This window comes from Hyla sarda, chromosome 4, assembly GCF_029499605.1.
Source record: "Hyla sarda isolate aHylSar1 chromosome 4, aHylSar1.hap1, whole genome shotgun sequence".
NCBI lineage: Eukaryota > Metazoa > Chordata > Amphibia > Anura > Hylidae > Hyla > Hyla sarda.
Window position 1 is genome coordinate 298,757,473 of NC_079192.1, and position 21,687 is coordinate 298,779,159.

General features: G+C 46.0%; 1 protein-coding gene across 5 annotated transcripts in view; it reads left to right on the forward strand.

Moving 5' to 3' along the window:
- The window catches only part of BRD8 (bromodomain containing 8), a 62,569-nt gene that overhangs the window by 16,287 nt on the left and 24,595 nt on the right, over nt 1-21,687 (forward strand). For 4 of the 5 annotated variants that reach the window (XM_056574671.1, XM_056574672.1, XM_056574674.1 and 1 more), the window contains 9 exons: nt 3,861-4,241; nt 4,324-4,411; nt 4,525-4,565; nt 4,624-4,871; nt 5,004-5,096; nt 6,303-6,371; nt 8,197-8,374; nt 8,526-8,630; nt 19,717-19,761. In XM_056574671.1, the coding sequence (XP_056430646.1) occupies nt 3,861-4,241; nt 4,324-4,411; nt 4,525-4,565; nt 4,624-4,871; nt 5,004-5,096; nt 6,303-6,371; nt 8,197-8,374; nt 8,526-8,630; nt 19,717-19,761 (1,248 nt within the window). The remainder of the gene's footprint in view (nt 1-3,860; nt 4,242-4,323; nt 4,412-4,524; nt 4,566-4,623; nt 4,872-5,003; nt 5,097-6,302; nt 6,372-8,196; nt 8,375-8,525; nt 8,631-19,716; nt 19,762-21,687) is intronic. The other variant, XM_056574673.1, reaches the window with a different exon arrangement.

Sequence of the window (21,687 nt, forward strand, 5' to 3'; positions counted from 1 at the left end):
CTTGTTCCGCCTGCACCCCCTTCTACTCAGGATTCTCCTCCAGACCCTATGGGCTCCGAAATCCCTCCAGAATGGGTCTTCCCTCTATTTCCAACTTACCTCAGGTTTCCCATTCTTCTTTGCTGTTCCGGAAGGCCATTTTCTGTTTGTGACCCTTCCCTTTGGTCTGGCCACTGCTCCAAGGGTCTTCACCAAGGTTCTGGCGCCTGTGATCTCCCTCTTACGGTAGAGAGGTGTCTCAGTGATCCCGTACCGGGACCACCTCCTGATCAAGGCCCCAACCAGAACCCAGAATGGGGAGAGCCTCAGTCTCACCCTTCAAATCTTGTCCCGTTTCGGTTGGATGGTCAATCAGGACAAGTCGAACCGAACTCCCACTTGGTCTCTAATTTTTCTAGGACTCCAGTTCACCCGGATTTGGCTTCCGCCGGACAAGCAGCTGACCCTCTTGTCAGGAGTTCGGATACTCCAGAACCCTGCTCCAGTGTCCATTCGCCTTTGCATGAAGGTTCTGGGTCAGATGGTGGCGACCATGGAGGCCGTTCCTTTTGCCCAGTTCCGGTGGGACAGATCTCTGTTGTCCCTCGATCGCAAGTTCATTCTCCCTCGGAGGTCTCGCCAGTCCCTTCTGTGATGGCGTCATTCCCCTCTGCCCCTCTGTTGGCAAGTCGTCATGACGGATGCTAGTCTTTCGGGTTGGGGACCAGACAGTCCAAGGCCTTTGGTCTCCCCGAGAAGCCCTCCTTCCCATCAACATATTGGAACTGAGGGCAATCTATCTTTGTCTGTGCCATTGGGAGATCCTTCTTCAGGACAGTCCTGTTCGTGTCCACTGCTGTGGCGTATATCAATTGCCAGGGCGGCACTCGCAGCGATGGCTGAGGTGTCCAAGATTCGTCTCTGGGCGGAGCTCAGAGTGCCGGCCATCTCAGCAATCCACATTCCGGGAGTATCCAACTGGGAAGCGGACATTCTCAGCTGATCCTCCGCCGTCCCCGGCGAGTGGTCTCTTCATCCGGAGGTGTTTGCAGAGACCAGGTCCACACATGGACCTATACACGTCACACCACAACCATAAGGTTCCTCACTTTGGTAAAGTCCGTAGATCCCTTGGCTCTGGCCATGGATGCCCTGGTTATTCCTTGGTCGGACTTTGCCTTACCTTATCTTTTTCCTCCTCTTCCCCTCCTTCCCAGGGTCCTGAGGAAACTCAAAGCAGAGGGCGTTCCCGCCATTCTCGGGGCTCCAGACTGGCCCAGGAGGGCGTGGTACGTCGACGTGGTCCTACTGCTGGACGACGTTTTGCTGCACCTCCCTCTTCGTCCAGACCTTCTCTCTCAAGGTCCCCTTTGCCACCCCAATTTACTGTCGCTGCATTTGACGGCGTGGTGGTTGAGACCGCGGTTCTGAGGGCTCGGGTTTCTCCCCCCAGGTGATTCGCACTATGCTCAGGGCGCACAAGCCCTCTTCTGTGAAGATTTACCACCGTACTTGGTGGTCTTATTTTCGTTGGTGTGAATCTCACTTATTTTCTCCTGTTACGTTCTCTCTCTCCCTCGACTTCTTTCCTTTTTGCAGTCGGGGCTATAACAGTTAGCTCTCAGTTCCCTTAAGGGTCAGGTTTTGGAACTTTCCATTCTATTTCAATGTCATCTAGCGTCTGATCCCCATATTAGGACTTTTCTTCAGGGAGTGGCCCACGCGGCCCCTCCTTCCTCTACTCCACCTTGGGACTTGAACTTAGTTCTTAGTGCCCTGCAGGGTGCTCCCTTTGAACCTCTCAGGGACATTCCTCTTCGCCTCCCTTTCCTGGAAGGTGGCGTTAATTATCGCTATTACCTCCTATTAGGAGAGTTTCAGAACTGGCAGCTCTCTCCTGCCGTTCTCCCTTCCTGATCATTCACCAGGACAAAGTTGTTTTCCGTCCAGTTCCTTCCTTCTTACCAAAGGTTGTTTCTGTTTTTCATCTCAATGAGGACATCGTCCTTCCGTCCTTTTGTCCAGCTCCGTCTCATCCCAAGGAACGTTTGCTCCACTAACTGGATGTGGTGAGGGCTGTTCAGACCTATCTCTCAGTCATTTCTTCTTTTCGTCAGAGTGACTCCTTTTTTGTTCTTACGGAAGGTCGCCATAAAGGACAACCTGCTTCTAAGGCCACCATTTCTAGGTGGATCCGATCTGCTATTTCGGAAGCCTACTGCTGCAAGAGGAAGATCCCACCCTTCAGGGTTTCTACTCATTCCACTGGTTCTGTCGGGGCTTCCTGGGCTCTCCGCAACAAGGCTTCGGCCTCACAGGTTTGTAGAGCAACCACCTGGTCGTCTTTACACACCTTCACAAGATTCCACCAGGTTCACACTTTTGCATCCGCTGATGCTAGTCTGGGCCACAAAGTGTTGCAGGCGGCGGTGGTCCAGCCTTTTGCCTGACTATTTTTCCTTTGTCCGCCCTAGAGACTGCTTTGGTACATCCCATGGTCTGTGTCCCCAATGGAGCTAATAGAGAAAAGGAGATCTTTATGCTTACCGTAAAATCTCTTTCTCGAAGGATCCATTGGGGGACACAGCACCCGCCCTTATTTTCTCTGGTGTTCCTGGTTTGGTTACCTGTCCGAGGGTGTGTTCAGTTAATTTTTATTCTGTGGTTTCCTCGGACAGTTCGTGTTTTTTTTTTTTTTCTGACCTGCCTGTCCTCTCCTACTGCTCTGGGGCTAAAACTGATTAGCTCAGGTGCCTGTAGGGAGGTATACCCTGCTGGGAGGGGCCGACTTTTCTTGTTACCATAGTGTCAAGCCTCCTAGTTACAGCAGCATATACCCATGGTCTGTGTCCCCCAATGGATCCTTCGAGAAAGGAGATTTTTATGCTTTACATAATATCTCTTTTTTAATACAAGTGTTATCACGAAGTGTTCTCTTTTTGATTTCTTACAGCTATCTAACAAACACCCTAATTCTCAGGGAAAGGGGAATTAAGGGGTACTCCAAAATTTAATAACATATCCTCTATCTACAGCATAAGGGGATAAGTCTCTGATGGCGGGGGTCTCCCCGATTCTTGAAACAGTATAACAGCGCACCCTCAGACAATGCATGGCGTGTGTGCTGACCCACTGCTTTATGCAACAGGAAGAGTTTGGACTATGTTCTGAATCAGACAGCTCCCCTATCCACATAAGTTTTTAAGCACTGGAATACCCCTTTGATTTGTTATTGCAGTCATTGAAATGCTATAGCCCTTACCGGGTTAAATTCTAGCTGCTTCTTCAAAAAGAAAGCCAAAACAATATCCTTCAGTCCCCTACAACTCCCATTTGCTTATGTCTGGTCTGCATACCTGCTTTCTGCTTCTGAGACAAGTGCTTAGAGCAGGCATAGGCAACCTTTGGCACTTTAGATATTTTGGACTACATCTCCTATGATGCTTTTGCAGCATTTTGGCTGTAAGAGCATCATGGGAGATGTAGTCCAAAACATCTGCAGTGCCGAAGATTGCCTATGCCTGGCTTAGAGTACGACCTGCTGGCTCAGCCAATCACTGGCCGCAGCATTGTCTCTTCTCTAATTGGCTAAACAGGCAAGTCTTGCTATAAGCATTCGTTTCAGAAACATGAAGAAGAGAGGTCGTCGGAGGGACTGGATAGAGGTGACCAGGAGCTGTTGGGGACCGTGGCTAAATAAGAATGGCTTTTTTTATTTTATTTAATAACCCAACCCCCTCACGCTGCAGCAAATTGTTACGTTTCTTGTTTTTTAAATAAATGCTGCCATACCCCTTTAAGAATATATCAAATAATTTGGAGCGTTTGATGTTACCTGAAAGATGTATTGCTTTGTAATGAAATCTATATTCTCTAAATAGGTTGATGACCATCCTGAAGTGCTGGATGTAGCTGCAGTTGAGGCAGCTCTTTCATTTTGTGAGGAGAATGATGACCCCCAAGCCCTTGGTGGGCCCTGGGATCAGGCTGTTCAGGAACACACAGTGAAGCAAGAGACGCTTCCAAAGTCTCTTATTCCAGGGCCCAAGGATACGGATACAATAATGAACATCATGGAGCTGACTGATATAAAGGCAGAACCTTCTGAACCAGAGGTGGAGCCCCCTGCTCAGTCAGATGGGAATTCAGTGACTTCTCACTCAAGCTTTCAGTTTGACGCCCTTGACGAAGAGTTAGATGAAGCTAGTGTAAAAGAGTCAGTTAAAGAAGAGGACACAACTGAACACCAAGTGAAAACAGAGGTACATTTTATGTTAAATCTGTATTTTATATAGATACTTATTGTATTTTGCATATCTAATGTTTTTCCCCTCTTGCCTCAAGGAGTCACAGTGTGAAAATTCTCAGACTGGGGCTTTTTCTAATGAAGAAGAAAGAGGGATACCATCAGAAGAGAGTACATCTTTAACTGGTGCGCACTGAAAACAATAGAAATGTGTATATGCTAGGCTATGGTTATAACTGAGAACAGGAGGAGTAGGTGATTAAGTATAAATATTTTCATTGTACGGCTTTTGTTTTTAGACCCAATAAAATCAGAACCTCCAGCTGCCAGTCAGAGCAAGGTAACCATTCGTCCTAATTTTTTTTTTTTTTACAAGAATGAATCTTTATGTATTTAAGGGAATCTGTGCAAATAATTTTATTCAGGACTCTCAGGGAGAGGAAGAAGAGGAAGAGGAGGATGTCACAAGTGAAGTTGGAAGTCCTGAAGAGACCAAAGAAGAAGAAGCGGGAGAGGAATATCTATCAGAAATGGATAATGAACCTCCAATCAGTGAGAGCGATGATGGGTTTAGTATCCATAATGCTCAGCTTCAGTCCCACACACTTGCTGATTCTATTCCCAGCAGCCCGGCATCTTCCCAGTTGTAAGTAAATTTATGTATATATTAAAAAGTGTATGTAAGTAATTTTTTGTATATATTAAGTGTATGGAGGTATTTTGGGCACACAAACCATTTTTTTTTAGTTTGGTGTAAAATAACATGTCATGATTTCAGTTCGGTCTGCAGTGAAGATCAAGAGGCAATACAAGCACAGAAAATTTGGAAGAAAGCCATTATGTTGGTGTGGAGAGCAGCAGCCAATCACAGGTCTGTCATCTGTTCTGCTATACAATCCATCTTTTTCTTTTTGTTTATTTACGAAAAATTAGGTGAAGAAAAAAATTCAGTCTCTGTTCTATCTTTCAAGACCATGTGACCCCCTGATAAGACTGTTGTCGTTTCAGATGCTCATGGCCAGTCTTCCACAAATAACAAGATGTGGCATAAATACAGGACTTCAAAATACCAGGATTTTCAGCGCGGACCACGGAGAAATGAACAAAGCCCAGGTAAAGGAATGGAGGTTTAATAGCAACTTGTTTCACCGCATGCGCGGCTTCATCAGGCTGATGAAGCCGCGCATGCGGTGAAACGCGTTGCTATTAAACCTCCATTCCTTTACCTGGGCTTTGTTCATTTCTCCGTGGTCAGCGCCGAAAATTCTGGTCTTTTGATGTCCTGTATTTATTCCACATCTCTCAGGAAGGCTGCAGACTACAGGATTGTGATCCTCAAATCACATGCGATCAGCATTGTTGTATATGCCACTACACAACTTAGCAGGGTGAGCACGGAAATTTTTCTTTTTCCCCGCCCTCGTGCTGGCTTTACTCCACAGGGAGCGCCTTTCTTCTTTTCTCTTTACAAATAACAAGAGTAAGTGACTTATGGTCCATACAACAAGCACTGCCACATGAGGAGAGTCTTATCACGGGTTCATGTGTTCTCTGAGAATGACAGAGGCTGGAAGTATCTTAATAAAGTGCTTTGTTAGTCTTTACTCACAGTTTATCATTTATCCTGACCTAACAACAAATCCCTTAGCAAAATAAAGATTTTTACTGAGTACTTGTTTAACTCTTATTGAAATAAAGGTTTCATTCATAATATAGATAACTCAGCTGTCTTTTGTATTGGTCATCTAGAATTGATTGAATGATACTTCCACTAGGTCAGAGTCATTATAGGTATCTGCCTCTTAAAGGGGTACTCCACTGGCCAGCGTTCAGAAGTAAATGGTTCGAACACTGTTTTCGCGCTGCGGGCGTCGGTCACGCCCCTCCTATAGACTTGCATTGAGGGGGCATGGTCATGATGTCACGAGGGGCGTGACCAACCCCCGTAGCACGAAAACAGCGTTCAGAACATTTACTTCCGAATGCTGGCCAGTGGAGTACCCCTTTAAACATCAAAGGTCCTATGAAAGCCTTGATTAACTGAATAATATGTTGATTCTCTTTCTGTTCTGTCCAGGTATGCCAATGTCTTTCTTCAGCCTGTGACAGATGATATTGCTCCTGGGTATCATAGTATTGTGCAAAGGTAATGCCTTTAGTCCAAAATATACTGTTATTTTTTCAATTTATAATTACAAAGGTGCATTCAAGATAAGGGAGAGAAAATCATTTTTTTATTTGGGTTGGTGAAATCTGTTTATTTTTTTTCTACTAGTCAGATGGAGAATTTAAGGAGGTTTTCTGGCATATTTACAAAATTGTCTGGTTCTTAGGACTGTGGTAAAATAAAAAAGAGCCTATACCTCTTTTACTCTTCATCAGATCTAGCACCATCACCCTAGTCCTCCCCGTTTACAGGACTGCAGTGATGATGAACCTGTATACCTAACAAAACAAAAAGTTACCGTATTTATCGGGGTATACCACGCACCGGCCTATAACACGCACCCTCATTTTACCAAGGATATTTGGGTAAAAAAAGTTTTTTACCCAAATATCCATGGTAAAATGAGGGTGCGTGTGTGCGCGTGTATACCCCGATACATCCCCAGGAAAGGCAGGGGGAGAGAGGCCGTTGCTGCCCGCTTCTCTCCCCCTGCCTTTCCTGGGGTCTAGAGCGCTGCTGTCGGCCCTTTTCACCCCCTGGTTATCGGCGCCGCTGCCCGTTCTGTCCCCCTGACTATCGGTGCCGGCGCCGATAGCCTGGGAGAGAGAAGCGGCGCCGACAGCCAGGGGGAGAGAAGGGGCAGCGGCACCCATTGCCGGCGCCGCTGCCCCGTTGCCTCCCCCCATCCCCGGTGGCATAATTACCTGAGTCGGGTCCGCGCTGCTCCAGGCCTCCGTCGTGCGTCCCCAGCGTCGTTGCTATGCACGGCGCGGCGCACTGACGTCATGCACCGTGCCGTTCAGCGCATAGCAGCGACGCCGGGGACGCACGACGGAGGCCTGGAGCAGCGCGGACCCGACTCAGGTAATTATGCCACCGGGGATGGGGGGAGGCAACGGGACAGCGGCGCCGGCAATGGGTGCCGCTGCCCCTTCTCTCCCCCTGGCTGTCGGCGCCGCTTCTCTCTCCCTGGCTATCGGCGCCGGCACCGATAGTCAGGGGGACAGAACGGGCAGCGGCGCCGATAACCAGGGGGTGAAAAGGGCCGACAGCAGCGCTCTAGACCTCAGGAAAGGCAGGGGGAGAGAAGCGGGCAGCGACGGCCTCTCTCCCCTTGCCTTTCCTGGGGGTGTATCGGCGTATAACACGCACACAGACTTTAGGCTAAAAATTTTAGCCTAAAAAGTGCGTGTTATACGCCGATAAATACGGTATGTGACCACTCCTTTCCAGGTGAAATAATAACTTCTTTTATTGAAAGAAAAAACACATGGCGTTGTTTTGACAAAGACTACTGCATAGGTTGAAATGCCCCTGTAAATTTGATTCAATAAAAGTTCCTATTTCACCATGAAGGATGCTTTCGTCTAACTTTCTGTAAATAACCACTAGGGAATTTGTGTATTTTTTTAATTATTATTTTTTTTTTTTTGAAGTGTCTGTTTTTCATATCACTGTATGCGTTTTTTATGCTGCTGGACTTTTTTTTTTTTTTTTTTCGCCCATACATCCACGTAGTTGCTGCTTACAATCCAGTGGCTTCTGTACTCTGTACCATATACTCCTGATTTGGCTGCTAGTAGTGCTGTTGGTATACCTGCACATCATTGCTGCTGCCCTGTAAACAAACCCTGGGAGGGAGGACCGGAGTAATAGTGTTAAACGTGGAGAGGACTGATAGGGTGTTTTTTTTTTTTTGTTTGTTTTTTTTTTGGCAGAAAAAATAACCTTTATCACCATTCATTATTTTGTATTATAACGTGATTTGTTGCGCTAGTACTTACATAACATTTCTATTTCTAAGGCCTATGGACCTGTCAACTATAAAGAAAAACATTGAGACTGGTTTAATTCGGAGTACTGCAGAGTTCCAGAGGGACATCATGCTCATGTTCCAGAATGCTGTAATGTATAACAGTTCTGATCATGATGTTTACCACATGGCTGTAGAGATGCAACGTGATGTGCTGGAACAAATACAGGTATGGTTGCTATTGTAGCATGTTTAAAAAAAAAAAACAAATAAATAAAAAAAAAAGTGCCTTTCTTGTTGTGACTTTAGAAGCTTTGAGGTGTACAGTTTTCACTGTTTGTATGTTTTTCCTGTTAACACACATCTTTCTTATATGATAGCAATTCCTAGCCACGCAATTGATTATGCAGACATCTGAATCAGGAATTAGTGCAAAAAGTCTGAGAGGCCGAGATTCCACACGCAAACAAGATGCCTCTGAAAAGGTAATTTTATATTCCTGGCTCAAAAAACATTTTGGTTATACCATTTATCATATCTTAAAATGTTCCTGTCATTTAACAAAACTTCTGGCACATCGGAGACATGTCAAAAGTTTTGATCGGTCTAGGTCTGGGATTTCAGACGCTGGCTGATCATTAGAACAAGTTTGATTGTGCACCTCACTCCCCTGCCCGCTGTAATCCTTGTTTATTTGCAGAAGAGAGGCTCCAAAGACTAACAATGAAGCCCATCTTCTGTAACTGGACAGAGATTGCAGCAAGGGAGTAAAGTGCATAACTACCTGCTTCTGCCTAATAATCAGTGGGGGATATAAAACACCCAAACAGCTACCGAATAAAACTTGACATGATGCTGTGACATGTCAAAAGTTTTGCAAAATGACAGGGACAAACCTATTTTATCCCAGAAATCTTAGCGACAGCCGATCCAGCTATATCCCCACATTGTGTTTTTAACATGTTTTTTTTTCAGCCTTGAATGGTAAAATCTCTCTATCTATGCAACAATATACCCACTTCTGTATCACAACACTACTAGACAGATCTGCAACTGGAGAGACAGTGCTTTTTCACAGTTATTAGAATGATAACATCTGGCTTTTCCTGTCACATTGGAAAAAGTGCAGAGTAAGGATCAGTAATATAAAAAAAAAAATAAATGAAAAAGTTATAATACTTTAATATATATATATAGATATATCTTTGATAAGTTTAGTTTATAGTATACAGTGGTCCCTCAACATACGATGGTAATTCGTTCCAAACGAGCCATCGTTTGTCGAATCCATTGTATGTTGAGGGATTCGTGCAATGTAAAGTATAGGAAGCTGTACTCACCTGTCCCCGCCGCTCCCGATGGTGATCCCGGGCCTCCGCTGGGTCCTCCGCTGTCTTCTCCGGTCCTCTGCTGTCTTCTCCGGTCCTCCTCTGTCTTCCGCAAGGCCTTACTGGGCCTGCGTAGCGACGTCATTACGCTGCTGCGTACGCCATTCCTATTGGATGGCGTGCGCAGCAGCGTATTGACGTCATCGGAGAGGGCCGAGAAGACACCAGAAGACCAGCGCTGGACCCGGAGGGCACCCCGGAGCATCGTGGAGGGGTAAGTAATACTTACAGCACCACACGGGGAACATTAAGCTGCTATCCGGCAGCAGCTTAAGCATTTGGCGCTGCCGGATAGCACTTAATGCGATGGCCCCGACATAAAAAAGCATCGTATGTCGATGCTGACATCGACATGCGATGGCCTCTGAGAGGCCATCGTATGTCGATTTCATCATATGTCGGGGCCATCGTAGGTCGGGGGGCACTGTATATCATTTTTCCACCAAACAGATACATTTTTATTTTCTGAAGTTGAATATTACTATAAAAGTAAAATAACCAAATACTACACCGTTGGTTCGTATTACTCCCAACGCTCTTGTGGCAGATTGTTCGGAATGGTGAAAACTGAGCACCAGCTAGAAAAAAAGGTTTTCATGTTTCATAGTGACATGCAAACTAATATATGGGGTAAATAACATTGCTTGTCAATCATGTTAATAAAAGACATAGTTTTACTGTAGTATATAAGATTTAAGAGGGCTCCATATGAAATCCTTATGATGAAACATGAGATGAAGTAATATGTGTGTGTATATATCAGTGTTTCCCAACCAGTGTGCCTCCAGATGTTGCAAAACTACAACTCCCAGCATGCCTGGACAATGCTGGGAGATGCAGTTTTGCAACACCTTGAGGCACACTGGTTGGGAAACATTGGTGTGTTTGTATATATATGTATATATATTTCTCTATCGACTCCATTGGGGGACACAGACCGTGGGTGTATGCTGCTGTCTCTAGGAGGTGTGACACTATGGTAATAAAAAAAGTCGGCTCCTCCCAGCAGGATATACCCGCCTCCAGGCCCTGAGCTAATCATTTTAAGCTTAGTGTCTGAAGGAGGTGGACATGGTCTGGAATTCTCCAGACCAGGTCTTCTATTTTATTGTTTTTCCTAGTATATGGAAGTGTTAGTTTTTTTATTCCCTTTTTCTTTCATGTTTTCAGGTGGGGACTCAGGGACTCCGGTTCCCTGTTTCCCCATTGCGAGTAAGGGGGCACAGACATTGCATATATGCGCTGTTCACCCCCCCTCGCCAACGGTCAGCGCCTGGGTTGGTACCTCATGGGTCAGGGTCCCCCTATTTCCCTGCTCGTCTCGCTCGCGCATAGCAGCCAGGCGTCATGCAGGTGACAAAAAGCTGACTGAAGACTTCACAGAAGACTCCATTAGGTAAGTTCTTCTGACTGAGGTAAGTACATTCCTTTCTCTTTAGGTGCGGACTTGCAACCTCTGGAGACCCTCTGTTTTTGGGCCACCTTTTTTTTTTTTTTTAGGTTTATGGGGCTGACTGTACTGGGGTTTTATTCTTTCTGGGGCGAGCAGTGGCATCTTTAGGGGGCATGAGTGATTGCACTGTGTGTATGTGTGTTTCATACCTCACTGTGTTTGTGTGTTTTTTACTATGCGGCTACAAGCCGCGGCGCCTTATATGCGGCTGACAGCCGCGGCGTTTTCTCTAGCCGGGCGCACGGAGTGCCGGCTTACTTTCACTTTCTCCGGCAGCTGCTGCTGGCGTGTTCGCCGCTTGCTCTCGTCCCCCCGAGCGCATATGCGGCTGACATATGCTCTCGGGACTAGGAGCGGGCACCATGACGGCTTCCCCGTCCTCCATTAGCTCCGCCCACAGGGCCGTCGGAGCTCCCTGGAGGCGTGAAGTGTCCTCCAATCAGCGCCGTGGGCGCGAATTTCACTGTGGGAGGCCAATCCTTTAGTGCCTCTGCCTCAGGCACGCCCCTCTCTGGCTATTGGCTGGCCTTTTTTTCACTAGCTGCACGGAGACGAGTTCTCCTCACTGCCAGCTGCCAGGGGACACAGACTAGGGTGAGAAAGTTCCTGTCTTTTCTCATTATGTCCGTACCCAGAGCTGTTCCTCCCTCTAAACAGAAAACCGGAGCGTTGGTGACTTATTTTGTCTGTAAGCACTGTAATGCTAAGATGCCTAGCTCTACTGAGCCCACTTGCTCCACTGCTCCCCCAGGTACCCCCGGATGCCCTTTCGGTCCCGGTGGATTCAGCTGCCCCTCCAACCTGGGTTTCTTCCCTTACCCAGTATATGGCTGACTTGACCCAAGTCTCCCGTTCGGTGGCTGAGGCCTTCCGAGTCTGCCCTGCGCCGGCCCTCTGTGGGGGCGGCTTCCCCACATACTTCACGCTCTCACAAGCGTACTAGGGGTGCCTCGTGGGACTCTTCCATTGAGTCCTCAGATAGGCGTGGGCGCTCCCCCCGTGGGTCCTGCCCCCCCCCCCCCCCCTGTCATCTGGTCACAAACGTCGCTCCTCCAGAGGACGTTCTCGGAGTCGCCGCTCTACCACGCTAGAGCCGCGTACCCGGTCAGGGTCGCCCCCCTCCAGGACTGCCTTCACTCGTTCACATTCTCCTGGTGAACTGGCTGACGAGGCTTCCGAATCGGCATCTGACTCAGAGGACCGCTCGGATACAGTTGAAACGGTGAACTCATTGGTTGCGGCCATAAGAGACACCTTTCACTTAGAGGACCCAGGAACTTTGGACGTAACTCCTGAAGTATCCTTTCATCGTGCTAAGCCAACACCTCAAAAGTTCAGCTCTCTCGCTGACTTTGACGCCATTCTGGAATCTGCATGGAAACATCCAGACAAGAGGTTCCCGGGAATTAAGACTATTCAAGAACGTTATCCATTTGACAAGGATCTTGTCACTAAGGTGGTTTCCCCTCCCTCAGTGGATCCACCAATCTCCCGGATCTCTAAGGCCACTACACTGCCACTGGCAGATGCGGCTGCCTTCAAGGATTCCACGGACAAGAAGGTGGAGTCCTTAGCGAAGTTTGCCTCTGAAGCAGCCGGCTCTTCGCTTCTTCACATTTTCTCCTCAGCATGGGCGTCCAAGGCCCTATCGGGATCCCCCTCAGAGGATCTGTCTGCTCTGGCTCTCCAATGCTCTAAAGCTGGGGAATTTCTGTGCACAGCTTCCATGCAGTCAGCCCGTTGTTCTGCCTTTGCTGTGGGTCACCTAGCTGCTCTCCGCCGTTCTATGTGGCTTAAAGCTTGGAATGCGGATGCCGCTTCCAAAAGGTCTCTCACTGAGCTTCCTTTTATGGGTGGCCGTCTTTTTGGCAAGCGCCTTGACGAGATTATCTCTGAGGCGACGGGAGGTAAGAGTTTCTTGTTGCCTCAAAATAAGGCTCGCTCTACTTCCCAAAGGAAGTCCTCTTCCTTTCGGTCCTTTCAGACCTTTGGCCCCAGCAAGGGGTCTGAGCTGGCGCCTTCGCGGGACAAGAAGGCTCCCTCGTTCCGGCCGCGCCTGGAAGTCGGACACCAACCGTTCCGGCCGGTTTGCGGCCAAATCAGGCAACCGCAAACCCTCTTCCGCATGAAGTAAAGCCCCCACCCGCAGTTTTTTCTCGGGTGGGAGGTTGTCTCTTATTTTTTTTCGAGACATCTGGACCACACACATTCAGGACTCCTGGGTCAGGGACGTGGTATCCAGCGGTTACCGAACCAAATTCGCCTCCCTCCCGAGGGATCGCTTTTTTCGATCCCAGGTCTCCTTCTCTGGCTAAGCAATTTCGAGAGGCTCTACAGTCTCTGCTTCTCCAGGGGGTTATCGTTCCTGTTCCTCCAGGGGAATGTTTTCGGGGTTTCTATTCCAATCTTTTTGTGGTCCCCAAGAAGGACGGTTCTGTGCGCCAATCCTAGACCTCAAGCGTCTCAACCGTCATCTTCTCATCCGCCACTTCCGAATGGAATCTCTCCGTTCGGTAGTGGAATCCCTGGAACTAGGGGAGTTTCTTTCCTCGGTGGACATCAAGCTTGCCTTCCTCCATGTGTCAATATTTCCAGGCCATCATCGGTACCTCCGTTTTGCGGTTTCGGAGGGGCATTTTCAATTCGTAGCCTTCCCCTTTGGCCTGGCCACGGCTCCTCAAGTCTTTACCAAGATCCTTGCGCCGGTGATGGCCCTGTTGCGTTCGAGGGGAGTCTCATCGATACCCTACCTGGACGACCCTCTCATCAAGGCTCCCACCAGAGCCCATACCCTGGCGAATGTGGATGTCACTCTTCACACTCTGGATGGCTTTGGGTGGAGGGTCAACCGGGACAAGTCAGTCCTCTCTCCCAGCCAGTCCCTGATATTCTTGGGACTTCACTTCAACACGACCTCGGCCCGAATTTGCCTTCCTCCGGACAAACTTCTGACTCTTCTGTCAGGAGTCCGCTCCCTTCGGCTCCAGGTCCCAGTCTCCATCTGCGCTTGCATGGAAGTCCTGGATCGGATGGTGGCGACCATAGAGGCCGTGCCCTTTGCCCAGTTTCATTACCGACCTCTTCAACTGGCGATTCTCTCTCGGTGGGACAGATCTCCGCTGTCCCTCGGTCGCAAGATTTTTCTCCCTCACAGGATCAGTCAGTCTCTTCTCTGGTGGCTCCGCTCCCCGCTTCTTCTCCAGGGGCGCTAATTTCTTCCCCTTCACTGGCAGGTGGCTACAACGCTGTCCGCGTCCAGTTGGACAACGCCACGGCCGCGGCATACATAAATCGTCAAGTCGACACACGCAGCTCGGCAGCCATGGCCGAGGTGACAAAGATTCTCATCTGGGCGGAAAGCATGGTTCCAGCCATCTCGGCGATTCACATTCAGGGGGTGCTCAACTGGGAAGTGGAATTCCTCAGTCGGTCCTCACCCAACCCCGGCGATCGCTCCCTACATCTGGAGGTCTTCGTGCAGATCTACGACCTCTGGGGCATTCCAGACGTGGACCTTTTCGCGTCCCGGCAGAATCGGAAGATCCTTCCATTTGTGTCCAAGTCCCGGGACCCTCTGGCTTTAGCCGTGGACGCCCTAGTGATTCCATGGGTGGGGTTTGCCCTACCCTATCTGTTTCTTCCCCTTCCGCTCCTTCCCAGGGTTCTGAGGAAGCTCAAAGCGAAGGACGTTCCCGCCATTCTGGTAGCACCAGATTGGCCCCAAAGGGCGTGGTACACCGACGTGGTCAGGCTCCTGGACGACGCTCCGCTGCGCCTTCCGCTTTGTCCGGACCTGCTCTCACAGGGTCCTCTTTGCCACCCCAATTTACAGTCGCTGCATTTGACGGCGTGGCGGTTGAGACCGCGGTTTTGAGGGCCAGTGGGTTCTCTTCCCAAGTCATTCACACCATGCTCAGGGCTCGTAAGCCCTCCTCAGCAAGAATTTACCACCGTACCTGGCGGTCTTATTTTCGCTGGTGTGAAGCTCAGGTCCTGTCTCCTGTGACCTTCTCGGTTCCCTGTCTTCTCTCCTTTTTGCAGTTGGGGTTGGAACTTGGGTTGTCTCCTCAGTTCCCTTAAAGGTCAGGTTTCGGCCCTTTCTATTCTTTTCCAGCGTCCTCTGGCTTCTAATTCTCATGTCCGGACTTTCCTTCAAGGAGTGGCGCATGCTGTCCCTCCTTATCGATCACCCTCTTCCCCCTTGGGACTTGAATCTGGTTCTGAGTGCCCTCCAGGGTGAACCTTTTGAGCCCCTTAGAGAGGTGTCTCTATGCCTCCTTTCTTGGAAAGTGGCGCTTCTTGTTGCTATCACCTCCATCCCGAGGGTGTCTGAATTGGCAGCTCTCTCCTGCCGTTCACAGTTTCTGGTGCTCCACCAGGACAAGGTTGTTTTCCGGCCAGATCCTTCCTTTTTGCCTAAGGTGGTTTCGGCTTTTCATCTCAATGAGGACATTGTCCTCCCGTCTTTTTGTCCTGCTCCTTCTCACCCTAAGGAGCGCTTACTACACAAGCTGGATGTGGTTCGGGCTGTTCGGTCTTATCTCTCTATCACTTCTGCGTTTCGTCAGTGTGATTCCTTTTTCGTCCTTACGGAAGGTCGTCGTAAAGGACAGCCTGCTTCCAAGGCCACCATTTCTCGGTGGATTCGGTCTGCCATTTCGGAAGCCTATCGCTGTAAGGGGAAGATTCCTCCTTTCAGGGTTGTGGCTCATTCTACAGTTCTGTTGGGGCATCCTGGGCTCTCTAGAACAGAGCCTCGGCCTCGCAGATTTGCAAGGCGGCTACCTGGTCGTCTTTGCACACTTTCTCGAGGTTCTACCGGGTACATACCTTTGCATCGGCTGATGCTAGTCTGGGCCGTAAAGTGTTGCAGGCGGCAGTGGAAAGGCCGTCTGCCTGAATGCTTATCTGCCCACCCAAGGGACTGCTTTGGTACGTCCCACGGTCTGTGTCCCCAATGGAGCCGATAGAGAAAAGGAGATTTTTGTTTACTTACCGTAAAATCTCTTTCTCGAAGGATCCATTGGGGGACACAGCTCTGCCCTTTTTGGGGTTTTCTTTGGTTCTCTGTCCGAGGGCGTGTTCAGTTATGTTTTTTCTTCTGGTTCTCGGACAGTTTGTGTCGTCTTTGACCTGTCGGTCCTCTCCTATTGCTCTGGCACTAAAACTGATTAGCTTAGGGCCTGGAAGCGGGTATATCCTGCTGGGAGGAGCCGACTTTTTTTTATTACCATAGTGTCACACCTCCTAGAGACAGCAGCATACACCCACGGTCTGTGTCCCCCAATGGATCCTTCGAGAAAGAGATTTTACGGTAAGTAAACCAAAATCTCCTTGTTTTCCAAAAAAACAGGAACCTTACTATAAAACTTTACTTTTATTAATACTCTTTAAAAGGGAAAAAAAAATATATATTTTTTTTTTGTAAAAATGCAGTATTCTTATATAGATTTTTCAACCGCCACTATTTGTCTTAATGCTTGGCAGATTTGTCAGCGTCATACTTCAGTTCATCATACACAGTTACAGCTGCCATTAATCCAGCATAACTCACAAAGTTCTCATATGTGCTGCAACTTTATTACAAAGAAGAAAAAAAGAACATGTCTGTCCATTTTTTCATATCACAGCATCAACTTTTTGCACATAGTTCCTACAGCATCCATACCTGTTTTTGTCTCTTTTTTCCCGGTATTGGTTGCAGGAATACACTATTAAAGGGATTGAAATAAATAGAAAAATCACAAGTGCACCAGAGCCAAAGTCCTATTCATGATTAGCACATATTGTTTGTGTATATAATGCCTGAGCTCTTCTTGGTCACCATGCACACGGATGAATTGCAACACTTTGATGTTATTCATAGGAAACAAGATTCTTAGTCAGTCAATACTTTTATAAAGTGCAATGTAATTTTCGTCCACAACGCCCATGTGAACATTTATGTTCCTATGCACACTTTGCGTTTTTGATGCACTCAAATTATATAATGTGACCACTTTTCCTTTAACATCCGTGTGTATGGTGTTTACTAATATGAATACGCTCCCACCATACACACTTTGCGTTTTTTTGTAGTTCATAAACAGAGTTCAAGTTGCATTCATTCACAGCTCAGTAGATGTTGTATCACCATTCGGTGCTATATTATTATATCCTGAGCCATAGTAGGTGCATTATCCGTGACTCCCATTCACTTAATAACAATGTTCATTGTGTAGTTTACTCAAGACTGAATTCACATGTGCATTAAAAGATTATTTTGAAAGCCGTAAAGTGCATTTTTAACATGAATAAGGTGCTTTGTCTGTGCTATTAGTTAATATAATGTCCATAGACTTGCACTTGCATTTGTATATTTGCCAAGTAGTCACATTTCTATTTAGACAGTCAAAAATTAGATGCATAATATAAACAAAAACCTGAAGTTGAATCACTGGTGTCCATGTCTCATCGGGTTCAATGCATTTCTTTGTCAAAATCTTCAGGAACCATCTTGCGGCTATCCTTATCTGTTTAGCGCTGTTTGGTGTACAACCAAAGTGGTGCCTCTCCCTGAGGAAAATACTCGTTCCATAAATATATACAAACAATGTGTGCTAATCATGAATTGGACTTTGGCTCTGGTGCACTTGTGTTTTTTTCTATTTTTTTTTCAATCCCTTTTAATAGTGTATTCCTGCAACCAATACCGGAACTATGTGCAAAAAGTTGATCCTGTGATATGAAAAATGGAGAGACGTGTTCTTTTTTTCTTCTTTGTAATAAAATTGCAGCACATATGAGAACTTTGTGAGTTATGCTGGATTAATGGCAGCTGTAACTGTGTATAATCAACTAAAGTGTGAAGCTGACAAAAACTGCCAAGCATTAAAACAAATGGTGGTGGTCGAAAAATTTATATAAGAATACTGTTTTGTTTAGTTTAAAAAAAAAAAAAAAAAAAAAAAAATATATATATATATATAAATATCTCCCCCCCCCCTTTTAAAGAGTATTAATAAAAGTGAAGTTTTATAGTAAGTTTCCTGTTTTTGTTTTTTTTGTATTAATACATTAGGAGACCTAACCTTTATCTTTGGTGGTTTCCAGTAATAAAAAATAAAAACAAAAATATATATACATACACATAATCATGGAATTAGTTTTTCTCCATTCAGGTAGATATATAGTGTAGATTAAGCTGGAGGGGTTTATCCTGTCTTACAAAATAGTTTGATGGCCTGTACTCTTTCGTGTTTACTTCTGCTTTTCCTTGCATTACAGTAGTTACCACAATTCAGGGTACTGCAGCATTGTCCTGTTCACTTAAATGGGACAATAATGCACTACATTCCACCACCACTGCTTATTTTATAGACACCACAAATAGATTAAGGGACGGCATTGCTAATGTATAATCACCACATAATACCTGAGAGCTTGTAGAGGTGCCATGTAGTAACAGAGGAGTCGCAATATCACAACCAGTCTTTCAGTGCTCAGTGGCAAAAGAGCAAAGGCAGGATGTCCATACAGGCACATAGAAAGGATGCTCACGGCACTCGATGCGTTGGTAAAAAAGGTACTTCTTTATTTCAAGCAAGGGGGTTCACAAACATCGGGAGCGGAGACTGGGGACCATCCATGGTCCAGTTGAACTCGCAGTTGCGGTGAAACGGTCGTTGACCTGTCTCCCCCGTCTCCACTCCCGATGTTTGTGAACCCCCTTGCTTGAAATTAAGAATTACCTTTTTTACCAGCGCATCCTTTTTACGTACTGCTTATTTTATGTTGATGCATAGCCAAGCAGAACTAGACAAGAAGAGGCTGCAGTGCTCGTACCAGTGGGAGTGCCAGAAGTTGGAGTCCTGATAATATCCTTTCGAAACATTGTATATGCTTATCTTTTAGGGTATCGCATGATCTGTAGTTCTGTCACCCAGATCTCTCCAGTTGAGGCACTGTGGGGAATATACAGGAAGAGCAGGTGACAGTTCTCCTGGTACCATCAGGACATTTCTGACAATCCAGCAAATGATGCCTATAAATACCGAAGAGCAAATGGTGATTTGCAGATGGCCATTATGCCAGATTTTTTGCTGTCTCCATTGCCAGAATAAAAGTTCTAATGGTGCCTGAAGAGGTGCAATTGGCCAAATTATACTCTGTCCTAAAGGAAAGGATTTGCTTGACTGTTTTTCTCGTACTAAAATTCCAAAACGTATGTGTAAAATTTGCTCCAAATGTGGAACTTAACTTTTTAGTCAGTAATTGGGTTTTGTTGTCCTTGTGGTAGCAGGAGAAGCCAGTACAGTACTAGAGTTCTTAAGAGAAGATTCCTAAATATCTCATGCAAAAAAAAAAAAAAATAAATGTGTTGGAAAGCCTCCTGTATCCTTATTGAAGCCTTCCTCCCCTCTGTGAGATCATTGTCAAGGTCCTGGCTCCTCTTTTTTGCTTTTTTGTTGCCAGCTTCTTAAAAGGGTTATCCAGGGTTAGAAAAACAGAGCTGATTTCTTCAAAGAAACAGCACCACACCTGTCCTAAGGTTGTGTGTAGTATTGCATCTCAGTTCCATTGAAGTGAATGGAGCCAAGTTGTAATACCACACACAACCTGAGGACAGGTGTGGTGCTGTTTGGAAGAAATCAACATTGTTTTTCTATTCCTGAATAACGTCTTTAATGTCTTGTGTCGGAGGAGAGTCTCCGTGGAATCTGACCTGTTTTTCTGTTTGTCCTTTAACAGGACAGTGTCCCCATGGGCTCTCCTGCCTTCCTTCTCTCTCTCTTTGTAAGTATTGAATAGCTGAATTGTATTGGAGGATATGTGTTTCAGCACACTACATCCGTCCTTTACAGCTGTTTCACAATGAATGCAATGTACTGTGTTAAATGTTATTACTGTCTGCTTTGTGTCTCCTGTGCATTGCTTCCTTAGTGCTTCTTTCTGTCCTTCAGACTGATATTTATGTATGTGAGAATTATCCAAGCCCGAAATAGCAAGGTTACATTATTTGATATGTAGTGCATGATAATAAAGATGTATTCATTCCACAGTGTAGTATGTATTGAACTAGAGCAGCAGTGCAGAGCTTTGAATTGTGACAGGGTTAGAACAGCACTAGCATGAGAAGTCAGAAGGTCTCTGCTTAGTGTTCCAGGTATGTATTTTTCCAACTGTATCAGAGTGTAAATTCTAAGTTCTAAGTGTAAATGTATATCTTAAAAAAAATAAAAATAAACATAAATAAAGTTGTAGGACATCGCATTATCTATGCCTGGCTTTCTGCTGACACATTGCATTTTTTGTTCTTTATTTCATAGGATGGAGGCACGCGAGGCCGCCGTTGTGCAATTGAAGCGGATATGAAGATGAAAAAATAAAATGTCTGCTATACGCAATACATTGCAATAGCAGTAAAATATGATCTGTATTTATATAATTTAATGGATTGCTGTCTCCATTAGAATGCTAGTTTGTTAAACCCCAGTATCTGGGTTTGTAAATACATTTGTTTGCCCTGCCTTCCGTGAAGTGGCGATACAAGCAGTATTGATTATTTGTAAATATGTACAGGAAGGCTACCTATAGAGGTGGTTCTTGTACATTTTTTTAAAATACATTTTAGTCAAAAGTGGGATTGGATCCCCCCAAAAAAACAGGAGAAGTAGTAGTCTTCTTTTCCTTGGATCCATTTTTGGTTTGGGCTTTCAAAAAAATGAAGCTAAACTGACCAGTAATGCAACATACAAATGGCCTTTACCAGGACAGGAGGAAAGTTGCATTTTTTTGTAAGTAACATGTTTGTTGTAGAGGTTGAGCATTATATTATGGGGAGCAAAATACAAATTAAAAATGCAAAAAGTAGTACTTTTCTAGTTCATTTTCATCTGTTTTCGTAGTCAGGTGTTTGAGAAGAGATGCAGCCATCATTTATTGACTGTAAGATCAAGAATTTTACATTATCATTCTCTTGTAAGTTAAAGGGGTTATCCGGTGGAAAATATTTTTGTTTTTGTAAGGACGTCTGCTATTTGGAAAAAAAAAAAAAAAACTGCTGTACACACATTCTGCTCTCCCCTGCTGCCACCAGTAACTTTAACACATTATTTGCTGCTCATCCAATTTCTGGCTGCAGCAGTGTGCCGCCTCAGCCAGAGATTGGCTGGGTGACAGTGTAATGTATTGGGCTCCAGCACCAGGAAGAGGAGCGGGGCTAAGACAAGGACTTGACCAATATGTAAATTAACGCTCAGCCAAACACTGGCTGAGGTGGGACATTGGCTGAGCAGTAATTGACGTATTCGCCTCCAGCACCTGGAAGAGGAGAGCAGCAGAGACCGGTAGTAGCGTTACCAGAGGCAGCAGGGGAGTGAGGTGAGATACAAAAGAAGTCACAGCTCATGGACAATGAAGTTAAGATAAATAATGCTGTAAGAAAGAATATGGAATAAAGCTGTAATTGTGTAAACCTGTTCCTGCTTTTTTTTTTGAGGGGGGTGGGGAGTTTGCAAGTACATTGTAAAAGGTTATATGGACAGGAACCCAGAACTTTGTAAATAGGGCTGATAATTTGGGGGGGGGGGGGGGTTGTTGTATATGTTGTTGAAGGCATTTAAACTAGTAAATGCAAAACATTGCAAATTTAATCGTAACTGAGAATGTATGGTGCAGTATCTTTCTGCTATTTTATCATCAATTATATTTTTTTGCATA